The sequence below is a fragment of the Mytilus edulis genome, chromosome 6, assembly GCF_963676685.1.
Source record: "Mytilus edulis chromosome 6, xbMytEdul2.2, whole genome shotgun sequence".
NCBI classification, from domain to species: Eukaryota; Metazoa; Mollusca; class Bivalvia; order Mytilida; family Mytilidae; genus Mytilus; species Mytilus edulis.
In genome coordinates, this window is record NC_092349.1 from 12,558,855 (window position 1) to 12,579,111 (window position 20,257).

Below are 20,257 nucleotides of genomic sequence, written 5' to 3' on the forward strand. Positions count from 1 at the left end.
TACATCAACATAAGTAAATAAAATAAGATATTATAGCGCATCAGAGAATTTTTACTCGTCAGTTGGCAAAAATGCATGTTATCTTAATGGACCTTCATATTTTATTGATATGAATACATACTTATAATTTCAACATCGTAAAATAAATATATAATCAGGTCAGTTTAAAAATTATTATAACCGGAAAGAATTTTAGTCGGCTATGTTTCCTTCCAGGAAATATTTTATCTGCATCAATATGCAATTGATGACTTTATTCATAAAAATGTGGAGTATTATAGTTATTTTCCCCCTCTTTTACGGTAGGTTTTTTTCTTACGATATTTGTCAAATAACAACATCTATCTGGTATACTTTTGAACAGAAATGTTGTATAATAATACGTGTAGATCACATCAAATTAACTACCGTTTTTGCCTAAATTTGGCAAATACATAATGGTTTACTTTTATAAATTATTATTTGGATGGAGAGTTGTCTTATTTGCACTCCTACCACAACTTCCTATATCTATGATCAAATTCAAATCATTAATGAAGGAAAACAAAGCAACGCTGAAGGTCTTTTTTTAAGTTATGATAAAAATTGAATATTGCATTACGTAGAAAATGCATATCTACTTGAATGCTACTTTTGTAATTTTATGGGCGTGTTAAAGTGTTGACAAACACACAATTTCTTACTGATTATATATGTTATCTCAAGGAAGCAACCACCTTAAGGGATCCAAAAGGAAATGTTGATAAATTCTTTCGTTTTTGAGAATTATCAACAATGTCAGTGTTATAAGAAGCAGGAAAGGTGTATCCTCTCGGAGCACAAATTCACCCAAATTTTTGGCGTTGTTCGTTATGCCCAGTCTTTAGTTTTCTATATTATAGATATAAAAAGATTTGGTATGAGTGCCAATGAGACAACCCTCCATCAGTACGGTCTTCAACACGGAGCCTTTGCTCACACCGAACAGTAAGCTATAAAGTTATATGATATTTGCTACCAGTGTTTGCTCCTTTTGTTGATTTCAATTTTGAACACGGTATTATCTTTTTTCATTGAAATTATGATTTTGGAATGTCTCCTTCATTTTTGCTTGAAGTTCATATCATGCTAAATATATACACACGTTTCAACAGTTTTATAACCATATATAATTACAAAAGGTAGTATATTACATTTCTTTAATTACATTTGTATTCTACAATACAATTATCTAAATCAGTTTTCCTTTTAAAATAGATGTATCGTATTCCTAAGCTAACAAGAATTACATTGAGGTTTATAATAGTTTCAATAGTGTAAACTAAGAAAGAACAAGTTTAAATGTGTTTTTTTTTTGGCATAATCAAGTTGTTGATTACAATGATCATTGTATGGTTTTGAATGTGAACGAACACAGTTCAAAGAATTATCTAGTGATGTTGGTAGTTTGGGGTTAATATTGCATATATGTAAGCTACTTATGTTGCAATAAGATAAAAAGAGGCCAAAGATACAAAATGGACATTCTAACTCGAAAATAAACTGACAACGCCATGACAATAACAGAGAAATACTAGATGACTAACAATAGTACACAAAAAGAACATCAAGACTGAGTAACACGAATCATACCAAATACCGGGGGATCTCAGGTGTATATTCTGCTCAACATGTTGCACCCGTCGTAATACTCATGAAAGTACAAACCAGATGTTAAGTTTAACTTGGTACGTCACATTCGTGGAAAAGAGGTTGAGGTTGTGTTTTCGACAATTAAAACATATTTGTCTCTGAAACAGATTTTACATAACGGTTGGCCAACTCGTTTAAGAAGGAATGATTATAACTTATTCACATGGAACTCTTACTTTAAAACCTTTCTTGTGAGAAGCAATACTCTACATTAAAAATGTTTCTGTAAATGTATGTACAAACAAAATCAGGTGATACTGTGTTTGTGAAATACTGGAATGTGATTTATTACATCAATCATAAAATTGGTGCTCTTAATTTATAAACATTTTGAACACATATGTAGAAAAAAACGGATGTTTTTTTAACAATTGTATACCTATTTTCAGAATAATTTGTTCCCCCAGATAGCAACAGTGTATTGTTTTTAAAAAATATTAACCATGATAAAATATTAGCAACATCACATTACTCTTTGTTTTAACAAACTAGTTTACCTTTTAATCCTACACAGGAAATTACTTCATTCCTTAAAATTGTTATCTCAAAAAGAATGACCAAAATATATATGAAGAGATTGAACACAAATGTAAATAATCCTTTCAGATGTTTTAATGCAGCTCGTATGTCACAATTTTTCATTGGATGAATTGTATGGTCAAATTCTGAGTTGAATTGTCTTTACTTAGAAGTGAGCCGTCTTATTAAATTGCTTGGAACATAAAATGTTCGATTAATACAGACAAGACAAGCCAAGACAAATACTTTATTAAAGTCTCATCACTTTTGTTACATATAAAATATACAGCTTTTTAAAACAAAAGCTAACAACAAAAGCCACTCTATAAAAAGTTATGAGAGACTATAAAAGAAATTTTCTAAAATTATAATACAAATACAGATCAACTATCAAGAGTATAAAATACATTTTCGCTTTATTAAAATTTCATAGCAGATTTTGGCAGTATAAAATACAATATATTCTTGTGTAAAAAGAATTGTTTTTTTCATTATCAGACATATATAAAAAAAATCTCATCAACAATACTAGCATGATCAATCTGACATAATCTTGTCATTTTCAAAATTCTTAATTAAATCCTTATTCAAAATAGCACCATTGCACAAATATTCCATATCAAGTTCTTTAAACTTAGTTTTTACTCTAAAATGCCAATTTTTACTTTTTACAGGTGTTACCCCATATAAACACTTTTTTATTTACTCTTAATCGATCATTTATTTTATCAAAACGTGTCTAGTTTCTAAAACCACTGTTTGATTTTACATGGCATCCAGTCCGTGTAACCACACAAAGTCATATAAGGTGTGTATTTTCCTACACCCAGACAAAATGCATGGCTCTATTTTTAATACTTTTTATACATGAAAAAATGAAGAGGCACCATAATCTATTAAAGATCATACAAGTGTATGAAATATTTTGTAAATGTACAATATTGAAAACCACCATTAGCTTTCTATTTAGATATTAACCATGTTAACAGACCCAATGATCTACTGGCGGCTTTAGCAACTGCTTTTGCCACATTAACATAGCTTAAAGCTTACCTTTTCTCGATCTTGATATCTATATCACTAATGGAAAGCTGAATACTAAAATTTATGATAAAAGGGATGATTTTGCATTTCCTATCGTTAATTATCCGTTTTTAGATGGTGACGTTCCCTTGTCACCATCTTACGGTGTTTATATATCTCAACTTGTACGATTCGCTCGTGTATGTAACAATGTTTTAGATTTTAACGAGAGAAATGTATGTATTACTGAAAAATTATTACACCAGGTTTTTCGAAATCACAAACTAGTCAAAACATTTACTAAATTTTATCATCGGTATAAAGACATCATTCGTAAATATAGCTCAACATGCAGACTTCTAATACGTTCAGGTATTTCACATCCAATTTTTTATGGAAATATTCTTTATAAAGCACAAAGGTGTCAGTATTCACCTCAGAAACTTACAAAACTTTTGAACAGACTTATTAAGAAGGGATATAATTACGATACTGTAGTCAAGTCATTAAAGATTGCATATTTTGGCGTTAATATTGAGTCACTGATAAGGTCTTTGCATCGGAACTAAACACATTTATTCTAAAAACAGTTGTTGGCATGACACGGGTTATGTTCTTCTCATATATGTTATGATGGTATGATACTAAACCCCTAACGGGAAGGATTGTGCCTGATGTTCATATGATGAAATCATAATCTTTCAGTCAGTTTAATTGAAGTGTGGAGCTGGCATGTCAGGTAACTGCTAGTAGTCTGTTGTTATTTAATATGTATTATTGTCATTTTCTTTATTTTCTTTAGTTACATCTTCTGACATCAGACTCGGACTCTTGAACTGAATTTTAATGTGCGTATTGTTATACGTATACTTTTCTACATTGGTTAGAGTTATAGGGGGAGGGTTGAGATCTCACAAACATGTTTAACCCCGCCGCATTTTGCGCCTGTCCCAAGTCAGGAGCCTCTGGCCTTTGTTAGTCTTGTATTATTTTAATTTTAGTTTCTTGTGTACAATTTGGAAATTAGTATGGCGTTCATTATCACTGGACTAGTATATATTTGTTTAGGGGCCAGCTGAAGGACGCCTCCGGGTGCAGGAATTTCTCGCTACATTGAAGACCTGTTGGTGACTCTCTGCTGTTGTTTTTTATTTGGTCGGGTTGTTGTCTCTTTGACACATTCCCCATTTCCATTCTCAATTTTATTTAGTAAACAATAAACATAAATATGTGTATTGGGAAACAATATCGATATTGTTACGATTAAATAAAAATGAAAAAAAAAATGATCTAGATACAGACAGTGTTCTAAAATGTACTATTTAAGATTTTTCTAAATTAACAGTAAGGTCATTAGTACAACACCATATATTCAAAACATCTGATATCTTTTGTAAATCACTCTCATTCTCAGTGATAAAAACAAGATCATCTGCATATAACAACATGCTAACTTTATCATTTCCAATGTCTATACCTATGTTCAATTTCTTTAACTCATCAACAAGATCATTTATATAAATATTAAAGGCTAAAGGATACACCCTCCTTGTTTAAGACTACAAATGACATCAAACCAATATGTTAAGTTACCATTTACTTTAACACAAGACTACATTGTTAAAAAGAAAATAAAGTGATTTTTAACATTTTTGAACTAATACCAAGTGTTTTTAATTTACAAAGTAATAAATGTCTATTTATCCAATCGTAAGCTTTTTTTTTTAAGTCAATGAATGCCACATATATTTTTGATTGTTTACGAAGTTTATAGTTTCTATAATAGTAGACAGTTAGACAATATACGTATAGTGTCTTGAAATATGAAATTTATTTGTATGAGGCTTAGAAACGGGAAAATGCGAGGTTCTACCGAGCATTTTCCCGTTTCGTGCCGAATACAAATTAATTTCATATTTCAAGACACTATATGTATATTGTTTTTATACTGAAATCGATAAAAAAAAAAAATAATAATAAAAATATGAAACAAATATTATTAAAAAAAGTGTTTGGAATTTCCCCCTTGGGGTACCATTTTGGGGTATTTCCCTATGAGCGTAGTCTAGGCGGTAAGCATTGACAATTTAAGGAATTAGAAAGGGAAAATGAATTTAATTAATAACATTTGATAAACATGGTATATAAATTACTAATTTGAAGACATAACAGGTTTAAATTCATAAAAGTTTGACCATTGTTACTACACGTTGTCATGGTTGTGACGTGACGTTGTAAGTAGGCGGGGCTTATAGGTGAGTTGAGGTCATTGACGTATAAAGCTAACGTTTATACGTATAGCTTTATCTGTATAGTAAAATAACTGATTGCAGTATAATATACTTAAATGGTCGACAGTACAACGACCTTTTCTAAAATCGTGTTGTTCGTCACATAGCATTTTTATTACTTTCACTAAATCTCAACGTTATTTCCCAAGTAAGTAGAGAGTACAATATAATCAAAATAACACAACCAAAGCATACAAAAACACGTTTATAACATTTAACCCAAATCTAAATCGTAAGAACCTTCAGTTAGGTAGTCACGTTGATCCATAGCGTTTACGCGCTTAAATCATTCATGGAATTTCTCTGAATGTTATCAAATTTCAAAATGATTCTTTTCAAGTTTTAAGTAGTATAACATTATTTGTCATGTATTATAGTCGGAATAACAGTATTGTAGTTACAGTGTGTCCCATGTCAATTCGAGATTCGCGAGTCGCATATGCAGTCCAATATAAATATTATCACTTTTCCTGTGAAGAATCATTCTGCGTCCCACAAAACAATGCTGGTAGTACAATTCACAATTTTCCAAGGCAAACACAGAACAAAGTAAAAACACTGCAGGTTTTGGTTGATAACATTTTGTGTTTTAGCCTTGTCAAATTATATTTCAATATCAACTATTTCAGGATATGTTCAGTGGAAAGAAACAATTTTTTAAATATTTTTTTTATACTTTCTTTATATACTTTCATTGTTGTACATTTTGTTGTCTATTCTCTATATAAAAAGGAAGACTGGAGCGATGGAATTTTTTTCACTGAGCTTTTATAAGTTAATTCATACAGCTTATTGCATAGAAAATGTATGCAAAAAGTGGCATTTGATTTATTAATTTCAAACAATTATACTTCTTTTCAGAGGTACTATGCGCATATATTCGACTTCAAGGACCTGAATACGCAGTACAAAACTCAACAGTTCTATTGAACTGCAGTTCTGATTCACCACCATATGGATCATATGCTGAATTTCTTGTTAATGGACACTCGTATACCAATATAAGACGAAGAAATGGAAAATGTTCAACAGGACAGCAAAATTTAGACTGTATATTTCCCAATTGCTCATGTTCTACGACAGGACTTTGGTATGCAATGCAATATGCTATAAATAATTCATCAAACAACGCAATAATAGTGTTCAAGTGTGTTATGAAATTTAGATCTATTGGTCAACAGTCCAGTAATCTACGTACTATAATTCTCGGTAAGATGTTCACATATTTGAAGTTATTTATTCTTGACAACATAGATGGATGAACCAATGTATTTTTTAATTAATTCATGATGGTACTATAGTTAAATAGTGTGGTAGTGGCCTAATACGATATATAAGGTTAGTAAATTCCACATGGGATGTGCTCAAAGCTCGAATCCCCATATGGAAATTACTGATCCCATATATATCGTATTAGGTCACTAGTACACTATGTCAAGAATTTATATTACCGACTATCTTGGCCTGTGGTATTTAGACTAGTGGCCTATCAAAGTTATCAATCAGGTCTACTTTACTAAATACCATTAGTGTTAAGAGCTTACTTCCATTGGTCAATAAAAAAAGTGCCAACAATAACACCTTGATAATGTCATAGTTTCAAATGCGTTTAAGATTTTATTTTAAATATTCATCCTCAATTTCTTCGTCTGTTGAACCCTTTAGGACTTTCCTCAACAGCGTGTTGATTTTATAAAAGGATGTAACACCACTACCAACCGTGTGTTGATATAAACTCCGCCTACTAACTAAATATGGAATATACACGTTGTCCACGCGGTTGCTTTTAACCAATCACATACGTTATTTAGTCTCTGATTGAGATTTATCTCATTGGCAATTATGCCACATCTTCTTATTTTCATGTTCATTACTTATGATTCCACTAAAACATTTAAGAATTTATATCCGTTTAGAAAAATCGATTAATTACTGAAGTCCTTTTACAGCATAGAGACTCATTTGCGTTTTAAAAGTTTATCCAACTGTCACACCAGTGTTGATAACTATACCAGTGAGAGGTTAAGGTAGCTATAAAACTAAGTTTATTCCAGCAATTGTTTCAAACAGTTAACACCGGTCAGGAATATGACAGTTGTTTCCCAATCGTTTGATGTGTTAGACCTTTTGATTTTGTCATTTGGAATGTTCCGTTTCAAATTCGCCTAGGAGTTCGGTATTATTGTTATATTACTTTTAAATTGCAGTCGTTCTGTTCTTACGACTGGTGATACATTTCTTAAATTTAAAACGTCCAAACGTGAAAAAAAAGAAATCTTGAGTTTATTAACATTAACAATTCAATAATATTATTACCAATTATTGTGTATAAAAACAATTGAATATATATGCATTAATATACATTGCAGATATAAAGGGTCCTTTTATAGAAGAATCAAATAGCATACCTATTGTAGCTGGAATTCAGACGAATTTGAAATGCGAAGCCTTTGCGACTAATGTGCACGTGGATATAATATTGATATTGAATTGCACGAATCTACACGAATCAGTGCAATCAAAACTTATAACTAATCCTATAGAATATATTTCAACTTTGACCTTCATGCCGTCGTCAGTCCACAATGGAATCAACTGTAGTTGTACGTTGCAAGCAGAGACATATTTGAAATCCACCAGTATCAAACTTCAAGTCATCAGTACGTAGTTCTGTTTAGTAGTCTTAACTGACACATTTATAGTTTCTATTTCTGAAACAAGTGTCAATTGAATAGACCTATTTTTACAGATAACAATGGATGTTGATCACTGGGTGTTACAAGCAGAGTTTCTAGAGATTCCTGCTTTTTGATTCCCAAAACACAGTCCATTGTTATTCATAACAATAGAAATTGATTATTTTTTTTAGATAGCATGAACATAGTAAACTACCGATGGTGTTCAATACCAGTTTTTTCAAAATATTAAAAATGAAACATTTTAGGAAATTCCGATAGCGAAAAAAATATTCAGCATCTATTTTGATTTAAAAAAAAAAATCCTTTAAACACTACTTTGCTTGAAGTTAACATTTTGTTAGCCCAGTCATATGTCTCTATTCTAAAGCATTTATCTTATAAAAAAAAAACATTGATTCCTTCTCCCAAAAAGGGAGTTCCGTTCCTCAACATTCCATCTGTAGTAGTGTATGTTGCGCGTGTCCGGTTGTCGTGTTGATATAAGCTTTGGATTTCAAATATTTTGGCCACGAGCATCACTGAAGAGACATGTATTGTCGAAATGCGCATCTGGTTCAAGAAAAATTGGTACCGTTAATTTTATTACTACCACTGGGTCGATGCCTCTGTTGGTGGACTATTAGTTCCCGAGGGTATCACCAGCCCAGTAGCCAGTACTTCGGTACTGGCATGAAAATACGTATTTTTTGTGTTATTAAAATTTGCTGTTACAAAATGATAGAAATTATTATAAATTATACTTTTTGGACCTTTTGGAATATAGCTCTTCATCTTTTATATAAGCTTTGGATTTCAAATATTTTGGCCACGATCATCACTGAAGAGACATGTCTTGTCGAAATGCGCATCTGGTGCAAGAAAATTGGTACCGTAAATTTTATTCTAATCCAGACAAACCTATCACTCATGTCCGAATATGAATGTTGTTTATTCCTGAGAAGAAAAGGGTAAATTTTTGATAAACCGTAACATATAAAATGAATTTATGATTACCGTCACTTAAGGGATACATTTTAGTACTTTGGGCTATAATATTGCCTTTAATTTTAGTCTCTTCTATCAAATCCAACGCTTGACTCAAAATATTGTCCGTCTTATACCCGTCCATTTTGACAACTGCATACATAGAGAATGATATATGTCTTTGTTATAAGAATGCACGAACGGTCAACCTTCACCTGCTGGTCCTTTTTAGACCATGGATTTAACGTGAAAACAGCAACTTTGACATTTTTGGAACATACTCACCCCTTCTCGTTTAATGAAGTTTCATAGTACATGGCTTTCCATGAACTATGAAGTGCTATACATGAAAGACTTTTCATTGCATGTTAATTATAAAAGTGAACTCTTAATAACTACATTAACGAAGTGTTAAATCACCTTGTGAAAAAGGTCTACTGGTCAAAGATGGAAGAGAAAAGATTAAAGGGAAAATTCGCAAAAAAAAATAATTTGATATTATAAAATTTCAAAAAAATTAATTTACTACAAGACATCTTAATTTTAGTAGTGAGTTTATATATAAGAAATATTTGGCGTATGATGCTTAAGTCAGGTTTAAAAGCTGTAAATGACTGAAAATCGTACATCGGTTTTAGCTCGTCGTGTAATTTACATTTTTGCTCTGAGAAATAGGATCAAGTACTATATATATAGGAATCATTCTATAATAATGTTATAGGAGTTGGCTGAATAAAGTGACAAAAGTCCGAAGATTCTTATTCTGGAAGAATTATAAATTGATATTTATATTTATGCTTTTTAAATTTAGATTTAAAAAAGGTGTTGATTTGAATTTAAAAATTTATATACCTGATATTTGAGTAATATTTTTTCTTTCAAGATATAAAAAGCAAAGGATTTTTTTTCTTCGAAAAACACAATACATGTAAAGTTATCAATAAAAAGTAAGCATCTAATGTAGAATGGTCTGAATTGAAATCTTTATACGGTGAGTTTTATAATCATAAAAATATCAAATTTCAAATAAAGATTCATATAACAATGTGTGCTTTTTAAAATAAAAAAAATCTCCAGATATATAAGTATTAAATTTTACCTGAAGCAGAAGAAAAACAATTTATCCTTTTGGTTTTCAAAGACTATGTCAGTGCTATTACATTCTATCCATTGAAATGATCATTACCCATGTTTTAAATTCACTTCATTATAAAAAGTGCACTCTAATTTGGTTTGAATATTACAATGGGAAAGGATAATTTTGTAAGGTCACTCGAAAGTGTGAATATGTTTTAATTTGGTCAGACAACATGAACAATTAAAAAAAAACATGTCATTACTTAAAAGAACTTATTTCATACTGTAGAAAATGATTATGCGTAAATTTCTTAATATTTCAACTGTTTCTTTTGTATTGTTATTTTCCACTGAAAAAACGGAATAACACTAGGTAAAATCAAAAAGTGAAAGTAAAAAGTAGTTCCCATTATGGTGTGTAAAATAGAGGATAAAATGAAGTTCTCGTTTTAATACTAGAGAAAAACATCAATGCTCATTAAAGTTAAATGCTGAATTCCTTCTATTTTTAGACTCGCCTGTGTTGAAATTGAATGCAAATACTGAATGTTTAAGTACATTTTCCGTAGTAATTACATGTGAGGTCACTGGGGAGTTATTCAAATACGGATTTAGGCGGTGGATACACTCTTTTAATGGCGTCATTATAAGAAAACTCAATGGAATTATGAGAAATAATTCTACCTCTGTTAGAATAAAATCGTGTGGTTATCAGGAAACTGGAAGTTATACATGTATAGCCTGGAATAATAATGGAATGGAGACCTTCTGGACTAACAAGACATCGATAGTAAAAGTTCTGGGTGTGTATTATTATATTTTCTGAAACATATAGGTCTTTGTAATGAATTTATTAACATAGGCGGATCCAGGGGGGCTGGGGGGCCCGGCCCCCCTTTCGTGGTTTAATATATAGGGAATCATTGAAGCATGACTGGAGCGGCCCCCCCTAAGGAAAAGTTCTGGATCCGCCACTGATTAATCAAAATACTTTTTAGTATACCGGTATATATATAGGATAAACAGACATATTAAAACATTAAACATTTAAAAAACCGATCATCAGTAGAACATCTCGCTTTATTTTGTACATGTTTGATTATTCTAATGCAGCCATTGACCTTACACAAAAACTGCTTCAAAGTAGCAAGAACGACTAAAATTGACATAAGTTTTACAGTGACCATCATAAACTTGTTTACCGATCCTGTATGTATCTTATCGTTCGATTGAATTACTTATACAGCCTTGCGTGGCATTGGATCGTTCTTGGTGAAATTAAATTAAGAAAAGAGTTTCGGCTCAATCACATTTAACTCTAGATCGATACAAAAACAGTCATTCAACTTGGCCTGATGGAGCTGGAATAATTTTTCTTTACTTTAATTAAATCAACTGAAAATTTAAAAAAGTATAATATAAACCATGTCAGTAAAAAAACACAACTATTAAGCTGCTGATAAATTCGAAAACAAGATTGTTTTCTAGCAGCGGTATTCCCAATGTTATTTCAACTGATCGGAAGGAACTTACGTTTTAATTTGAGTACGGACAGTCTATTTGATGATGTCACACACATCATCACATAATAAATAGTATCCCACGAGGACGCGGTGTGTCAGTGTAAGATCACCCCGATGCCCGGTGTCCAGAGGGTGATCTAACACTGACACAACAAGTCCGAGTGGGATAACTATTTTACATCCCAGCTGTTTCAGATTAGACGAAAAACTATTTACAAATCATAAAATCTCGTTTAGAACGCCACACAACCATTATAATATACTTTATGTATTACTATATAATTTACACCCTTTATGACCCTCGAACACAATGAGTAGATATCAAACAATGGCAACTCCCCCCTCTGGCCAATCGGCCCACACTTAATCGCCATTTTATAAAAGAATCGCCCTGCTCTTGTTTACCGGCTCGCCCAACTTTTGAAAAAGTGTAAAATCACATTGAACAATCAGTCTGACAACTCACTTATTAACGAAAAGGGTTTAAACCCCACTGAATAAAGGTCTGCCAACTCACCCCACTTGTAAAAATATCTTGCTTCCTTAAAGTATGTTAAATAACTGATGGTTCGTATCCAGTCGTCCTGGTGTAGTGGTATGTGTCGTGGCTTGATATGCTACAGGTCTTGAGTTCGACTCCTAGCATATACACTGGGTTTTTTTTCTTCGTAAATTTTAATATAGTCTTTTCCGTATAATCAATTATAAGTTTTATAATGGATTGAACATTCCCGCCAAAATGTTACAGAACAAAGGAAAGCATGCAAAATAAAGAAAATCAAATTGGGGTGATCTGGTAGGGTTGATCTGGCTCAGATCACTCCTGTTAGAACAAAGCAGCTGGGATGTAAAGACGATTATATCGTCCTTATCACACACATCTTCAAATCCCAATTAGCCGGATCACCCCTGCCAGATCATTCCAGCTTGAGTGTCTTTGTTTTGCATGCTTTCCTATGTTCTGTTATATTTTGGCGGGAATGTCAAATCCACTATAAAACTTGATTTATACGATAAAGACTATCTATCAAAATTTACGTAGAAAAAAATCCAGTGTCTGTGCTGGGATTCGAACTCAAGACCTTTAACATATCAATCCAAGACACATACCACTACGCCAGGACGACTGGATACCAATTATCTGTAATTCAACATACTTAAAAGAAGCAAGATATGTTCATAAGTGGTGCGAGTTGGCAAACCTTTATTCAGTGGTGTTTTAAGCCTCTTCGTAGTGAGTTGTCAGACAGATCATTCAATCGCATTTTACCCTTTTTATAAGTGGGCGGAGTTGAAAAACAAAAGTGGGGCAATTTGGTTTTAGAAAGTGGCGATTAAGTGTAGGCCTATTGGTCATTGGAGCGAATTTACATGGTTTTATATTCATCATCGTGTTCGGGGTGTCATAAAGGGTATACATTATATAGTAAAATATAAAGTATATTTTAAAGGTTGTGTGGCGTTCTAAACTAAATTTTATGGATTTTAAATGTTTTTTCGTCTAATTTAAAACAGCTTGGATGTAAAATAGTTATCCCACTCGGACTTGGGTGTGTGGCAGTGTAAGATCACCCCAATGGCATCCCGGTCATCGGGGAGATCTTATACTGACACACCACGTCCTAATGGGATAAATATTAATTACCGTTATTATTATCATTGATTTCTGATCACCTATCAGTGTCGCCAAACGGATATATAAAAGAACTGAACTGACACTGCATTGATGAGTTTATCTCATAATACCTGACTATAGATGGACTTGTCTTTAATAAGCGAACAGATTAAACCCTGCCCAGTCAAGTGAAATAAATCAAGTAATACGATCAAATCGTTCAAATGCTAGCAATAAGGAAAATGCCTATTTTACAAATTTGGTGAGTCTTTGATTCTTATAAATTTACTGTTTGAAAAAATAGAAATATTCGAAATACTAAGGATTTTCTTATCCCAGGCATATATTACCTTAGCTGTATTTGGCACATTTTTATGTTCCTCAATGCTCTTTAATTTAGTACTTGTTTTTGCTTTCAAAATTTTTTGATCTGAGCGTCACTGATGAGGCTTATGTAGACGAAACGCGCGTCTGGCGTATACATTATAAGTGTGGTACCTCTGAATACTATTTACACCACTGGGTCGATGCCACTGCTAGTCGACGTTTCGTCTCCGAGGGTATCACCAGTCCTGTATCAGCACTTCGGTGTTGACATGAATATCAGTTATATGGTCATTTTTAAAAATTTACTGTTTGAAAAAATATAAATTATTCGAAATACTAAGGATTTTCTTATCCCATGCATAGAGTACCTTAGCTGTATTTGGCACAACATTTTGGTCCTCAATGCTCTTCAACTTCGTACTTGTTTTGGCTTTCAACCGTCTGTGATCAGAGCGTCACTGTAGACGAAACGCGCGTCTGGCGTATAAAACTATAAGCCTGGTACCTTTGATAACTATTTGATAAAACATGGCATACTATTGTAAGCGATACAAGCACATGTTAACGACTCTTAATTGACAGCTAATTATTGTAATAAGTCTACCATATACTGTCTTCCAGGTCCACCGGTTGTAGTTGAATCACATACCAGTCAAGATCGGAATACACTGCTATCTGTAAAATTTTACTCAATTTCGCAGTCGATCAACGTACAGTGGTATTCATTCAATAAACCAATTATCAATACGTCAACTGTTGTTTTACCAACTGAGATAATTTTGATGATTTATGGCAGCAAAATCACATCTAGTGGATATTACACTAATATAAGTTTAGAAAACCAGAAAGCCGGGACATATTCAGTCATTGTTGAAAATGAATATGGGAAGACAAAACAGACATTTGAAGTTAGCAAAAAAGGTAACAAGCTTTTTCATTTTTATTATGGTTAATCAATAAGTGGGAGATCAAACTGGAATCGGTTGCGAACTTGGATAAGTTTACTTTTCCTTAAAATATATCCTTTTCCAATGATCAAATTCCGTTATTACAAAATGTCTCTTCCCTTACATAAAATCATAAAAGTCATAAATAAGATTTAATATAATATCCACAAAAAGTATGTTTGTTTCGCCTACCAGAAGTGACCATGAAACTCTGTAATAAACAATGAAATAAGATATGTTTCTGATTGAACCAAATATTCTATGCCCTTCATTCCAAAGATAACAAAAAATGTGTTCGAGCTGGAAATAATATTACAGAATATTTCTCCCACTTGGAACTTTATTTTCGTGGGTATCAATTTTCGTGGAATGCTGAAAATTGGCATTTTCGTGGATATTTGATTTCGTGGTTTAACCAATCTCTGTATACAAAGCCAATTGAAAATATGTTATCCGTTGAACATTTGAATTCGTGGTTACCCTGTACCCACGAAACCAATGAAAATTGGCGTCGAACGAATAATAATTAATCCACAGTAAATGGTATCCAATAAAATATTTCATACGGAATAAAATAACGGTCCATAGAACAAAAGTCGATCGAGACAAACCATGAGGAATGCATATAACGAACGGTCTAGCATGAACAATATATTTAAGTACTAGTAATGAAGTTCTGGAAACTTTAGGAAATATGAACTATAATCAAACTTTAAAGTGTTATCCTGGAATCTCGATTAGTAATATAAAGGAAAAGAAGGCATATTGTGTATTCTAATGTCATTCGTTTGTAACGATAATGTTCATTGGACGTTAACAAATGTTTGAAGGGTTAGATCCCATGTGATATCAGTCCGTGACTAAGGAAGGGCCATCATTTCGCATTTCGCATTTTCTTGGTATGTAATTTCTAAAATAATAAATAAACAAAACTGTCATATTTTGTGCCTCAAAATCTTCATTTTGACAATATTCACAACATTCAGAAGTGTAAGAAAAGTATAAATACATCTAGTGTTAATGTTTGATGTCTGGATTGTACCTATGATGTCACATCTTGTTAAGATGCCAAAGATGATGTGGCATTGAAACAAAAATCCTTAAGGAAACGCTGAAAAATTACAAATTATAACAACATAGATTTCAAACACGTAAAATTTTGTTAACCTCAGCTACTGTAAATATGACCAAAAAAAATGATTTCTTGAGTATATGCTTGTTAGATATTTGAAAAGACTATATTTTATCATGTTTGATTTAAAGACGCATGTCAAGGCCAATAAGATTTTTTTTTAATTTCATGTTTGAATACCTTATGTGCTAAAACCATCTAGAAATATTCATACGTGGTGCGACACCAAAGAAATAATATTAACTTTTATTTTCAGGATACACATATAAATTAACAGTGTTACTCTGGATTCTAACTGGTATTGCAGTGTTTATATCATCAGTAACATTGACAACACTTATCCTTCGACGACGAAACAGTAAGTTTAAATTTTAAATGAGAGAGAAGCATCGCCAACTGCACAATAATATTATGGCCGAGAATGACTATGTTTCTATACCCCTAGTCAACTATCAAACAAATTTTAGATATGAGCTTACAACAAACGTATATCGGGTACTGAGAGCAAACTCAAAGTTTAGTGTACTTATACATGTATATGTATATCGTGTGGTCTAGCGGGACGGCTACAGTGCAGGCGATTTGGTGTCACGATATCTCAGTAGCATGGGTTCGAATCCCGGCGAGGGAAGAACAAAAAATTTGCGAAAGCAAATTTACAGATCTAACATTGTTGGGTTGATGTTTAGGCGAGTTGTATATACATAATGTAAAAGGCCATGTATCACCATCATTGCTGGTGATCCGATGGATAAATCTGTTGGAGTTGTCACTGACTCAGACGTACTTATAAATATAAATATTTTCTTGTAACAATAACATCTCCATGCCTTATATATCATGTACTGTGGTACGACGCTAGATTAAAACTGACGAGGAAAGGTAACACACGGCCACCGAAAACTTTATTATTTGTGAAGCCCAGGTGGTCGTGTGGTCTAGCGGGACGGCTGCAGTGCAGGCGATTTGGTGTCACGATATCTCAGTAGAATGGGTTCGAATCCCGGCGAGGGAAAAAATTGCGAAAGCAAATTTACAGATCTAACATTGTTGGGTTGATGTTTAGACGAGTTGTATATATACATATATAAGTGTCTAAGAATGTAACTTTAACACTAAGTAGTATAACTTTAACACACTAATGAGTATATAATTTTAATTTAGTAACTGCATCAGTTTATTTACAAACTGGTCCACACCTAGATAGATTGATTGTTGATTGTTGCTATTTTCAGACACTATATATATATATATATATATACAACTCGTCTAAACATCAACCCAACAATGTTAGATCTGTAAATTTGCTTTCGCAAATTTTTGGTTCTTCCCTCGCCGGGATTCGAACCCATGCTACTGTGATATCGTGACACCAAATCGCCTGCACTGCAGCCGTCCCGCTAGACCACACGACCACCTGGGCTCTCAAAAAAGAGCTTTCGCTGGCCGTATGTTACCTTTCCTCGTCAGTTTTAATCTAGCGGCGTACTACAGTACATGATATATAAGGCATGAAGATGTTAATGTTACAGATCAGCTCTATATATAGATTGCCTAACAATGTAATTTTAACACACTATTTAGTATGTAAATATAAGAATGTTTAAAATATTTACAAAATGATGAAAATAAACGCAATATTTCGCTAGACCAACTAGCTTTATCAAGCGTGCATCTATCCAGGTGAAATCGGATGTAGATGATAAGAAACTTTTGCAGCTCAACGTCTATGTTGCTCTTGCTGCCTTTAAAATAAGAAAATTTTGCAGCTCAATGTCTATGAGCACTTGAATTTAGCTGCTTTGAAAATAAGAAAATTTTGCAGCTCAATGTATTTGTTGCACTTGGATATAGCTACCTTAAAAATACATAATTGGTAGTTGAAGTTAGAAACGTCCATTGGCCAATATTACGGGATAAAAAGGACGATGCTTTGTTTTAAATTATTCTTTATCTTTCCTGTATCTTTTTTTGTCTTTTTCGTTAAGACCATCAGGTTCTAAAGTGTGGAGTTGGTGGATCCAAAAGTTTTCTCTTCTCCTTCTCGCCGTGGTGTCCCACTCGGTGTTGACTTCTTTAATTTGGAAAGTAATATTATCAAAAGGATGTTTCGTTGAACGAAGATGTCTTGTGAGAGGACAGTTTTAGTTGGTTTTGTCCAAGTCTAGCATTTTTCGTATTTTCAGTATCCCATTCAGCCAGTCATTGCGAATCAAGAGAATATGCTCTACTGAAAATACGAAAAATGCTAGACTTTGACAACTTCGTAAACATCTAGTTGTTCGAGGATACAATAACAACATCATTGATAGCGCTTTCGAAAGAGCAAACAAAAACTGTACTCTCACAAGACATCTTCGTATTTCCTGTCTGACCTATGTAATTTTCTTTACAGTTGACACATGTTATACAATAGAGTAAATTTTCTGATTTGCAAGTCATGTTTGCGTTTACTGTAAATTTCTTACCGTTTTGGAAATATTTCGTACTACCGATTTCTAAGTAATTATAATTGTCTCTGGAACATACTCCACAGCGTAAATCGCCACAAATTTGTACGGATGATATGTTTTCAACTATATCAAATCGCGCTTTTGTAAGTTGGCGTTTCAAATTTTTCGGTTGTCTTCTACTATAAATGATCGATTCTTCTTTTATCAAATTTTTCATTATTTCACTTTGATGTAAAATCGGAAAATTCGATTTTATGAACTTGAAGGCATTTGGTAATGACGGATCATGAGTAGTCACAGACGGGAGGACATCATCATCGGTTGTCCGTTCCTTCGGTGTTCTCAGTTGATTTGTAGACATTTTATTTGTCCTCTCAATAATGTCATCTATAAGTTTTAATGGATATTTCTGTTGTAAGAGATACGTCTTCAGTTCTTCTAATCTTCTTTTGCGAAGAGCTTTATCCAATACAATTTAACATAGTCGTCTTGCCATAAAATATGGAATGTTTCTTTTTGTATGTGATGGGTGGCATAATTCAAAATTTGAATACTGGTGTGTATCTGTCTTCTTGTAATAAAATATATATATATATATATATATATATAAAGTGCCTAGAAAATCAACCTAACGATGTTAGAGTAGATTTGATTCGTAAATTCCTCCCCGGCGCCGGGGCTGGAACCTGTACTATTTATTTTTAACTTCTACGACAACACCGCCTAGCATTGCGCAGAGACCTTATTCCCTCCTCTAACTCTAGCTTATAAAAATAAGCTTTCGTTTCGGGAGGTGTTACCTTGTCGTAGGAATTAAACAAGGATCTCTGATACAATACATGAAGTATTCTTTTTAGTGTACAGAAATGATCATCTACTCATCTCTTCAGTATAATTACAGGATGCTAATCTATTTTAAGAAGCATACAATCACTGTAAATGTATATATGTATATATCTGCCTATGTGTAGTGACAACTGCAAATTTTACCTTGTCCATCGGATTTCTTATGATTAAGAAATACCAGATATATATATATACAACTCGTCTAAACATCAACCAACAATGTTAGATCTGTAAATTTGTTTTCGCAAATTTTTTGTTCTTCCCTCGCTGGGATTCAAACCCATGCTACTGAGATACCGTGACATCAAATCGCCTGCACTGTAGCCGTCCCGCTAGACCACACAACCACCTGGGCATCATAAAATGAAGCTTTCGGTGGCCGGGTGTTACCTTTCCACGTCAGTTTAAGTCTAGCGTCGTACTACAGTACATGATATATATAATTTTATTGAAAATTAACGTCGGTAAAATAGAGGTATTTGTAACTTATGTCACGACGTTAAGGGGGGTGTTCATAGTAGTGATAGACTGTGTGTACGGCAAGCTAAACAAATAATCACTAATATTGTGATTTGAAAGCTGATAGTTTTACTGTGGTCTCCGTTCCACACTTGATCGATACACGCAGATGTCCGTTGTTGTGTTCGGATTCGTATTTTACAGAAGAAATAGCGGACTTTGACCTTATATCATATACTGACTTCTTTAAATCTATATATTGACTTTATTTGTGTGTAATTGTTCATTTTGTATTTGTTTATACTTAGTTTCAGTATAACGCGCCAAATGTAACTTTACGTGTTCTTGTTTATGAATAACTTGTGTATTACGTCACACGTTGTATAAAATACGGAACGCATGTTCCTACGTTGAGATTCTCTCCAAAAACCTCCATGCAGTTAGCAGTTTCTCTAGAATTTGATGCACCAAGTAAGAGCACTTGGTGATAATGCAGTGCACCAAGTAGATTTGCTGCACCAAGTAAAGTTGCTTGGTGAAAGTATTTAAATGCAGTGCACCAAGTAGATTCCTGCACCAAGTAATGCAGTGCACCAAGAAGATTTTCCTGCACCAAGTATGAGAGTTTTTAGAAGCAGTGCACCAAGTAGAATTGCATGCACCGAGTACGCTGAGTATTCAAGATGAATGCAGTGCACCAAGTAGATTTCCT

General features: G+C 33.0%; 1 protein-coding gene across 1 annotated transcript in view; it reads left to right on the top strand.

Moving 5' to 3' along the window:
- Window positions 1-232: 232 nt before the first annotated feature.
- Window positions 233-20,257, top strand: part of LOC139527120 (uncharacterized) — a 28,451-nt gene continuing 8,426 nt past the window's right edge. Inside the window, exons 1-6 of the mRNA XM_071322393.1 lie at window positions 233-302; window positions 6,366-6,713; window positions 7,874-8,164; window positions 10,756-11,046; window positions 14,330-14,629; window positions 16,044-16,145. Of these exons, the coding sequence (XP_071178494.1) occupies window positions 239-302; window positions 6,366-6,713; window positions 7,874-8,164; window positions 10,756-11,046; window positions 14,330-14,629; window positions 16,044-16,145 (1,396 nt within the window). The 5' untranslated portion in view covers window positions 233-238. The remainder of the gene's footprint in view (window positions 303-6,365; window positions 6,714-7,873; window positions 8,165-10,755; window positions 11,047-14,329; window positions 14,630-16,043; window positions 16,146-20,257) is intronic.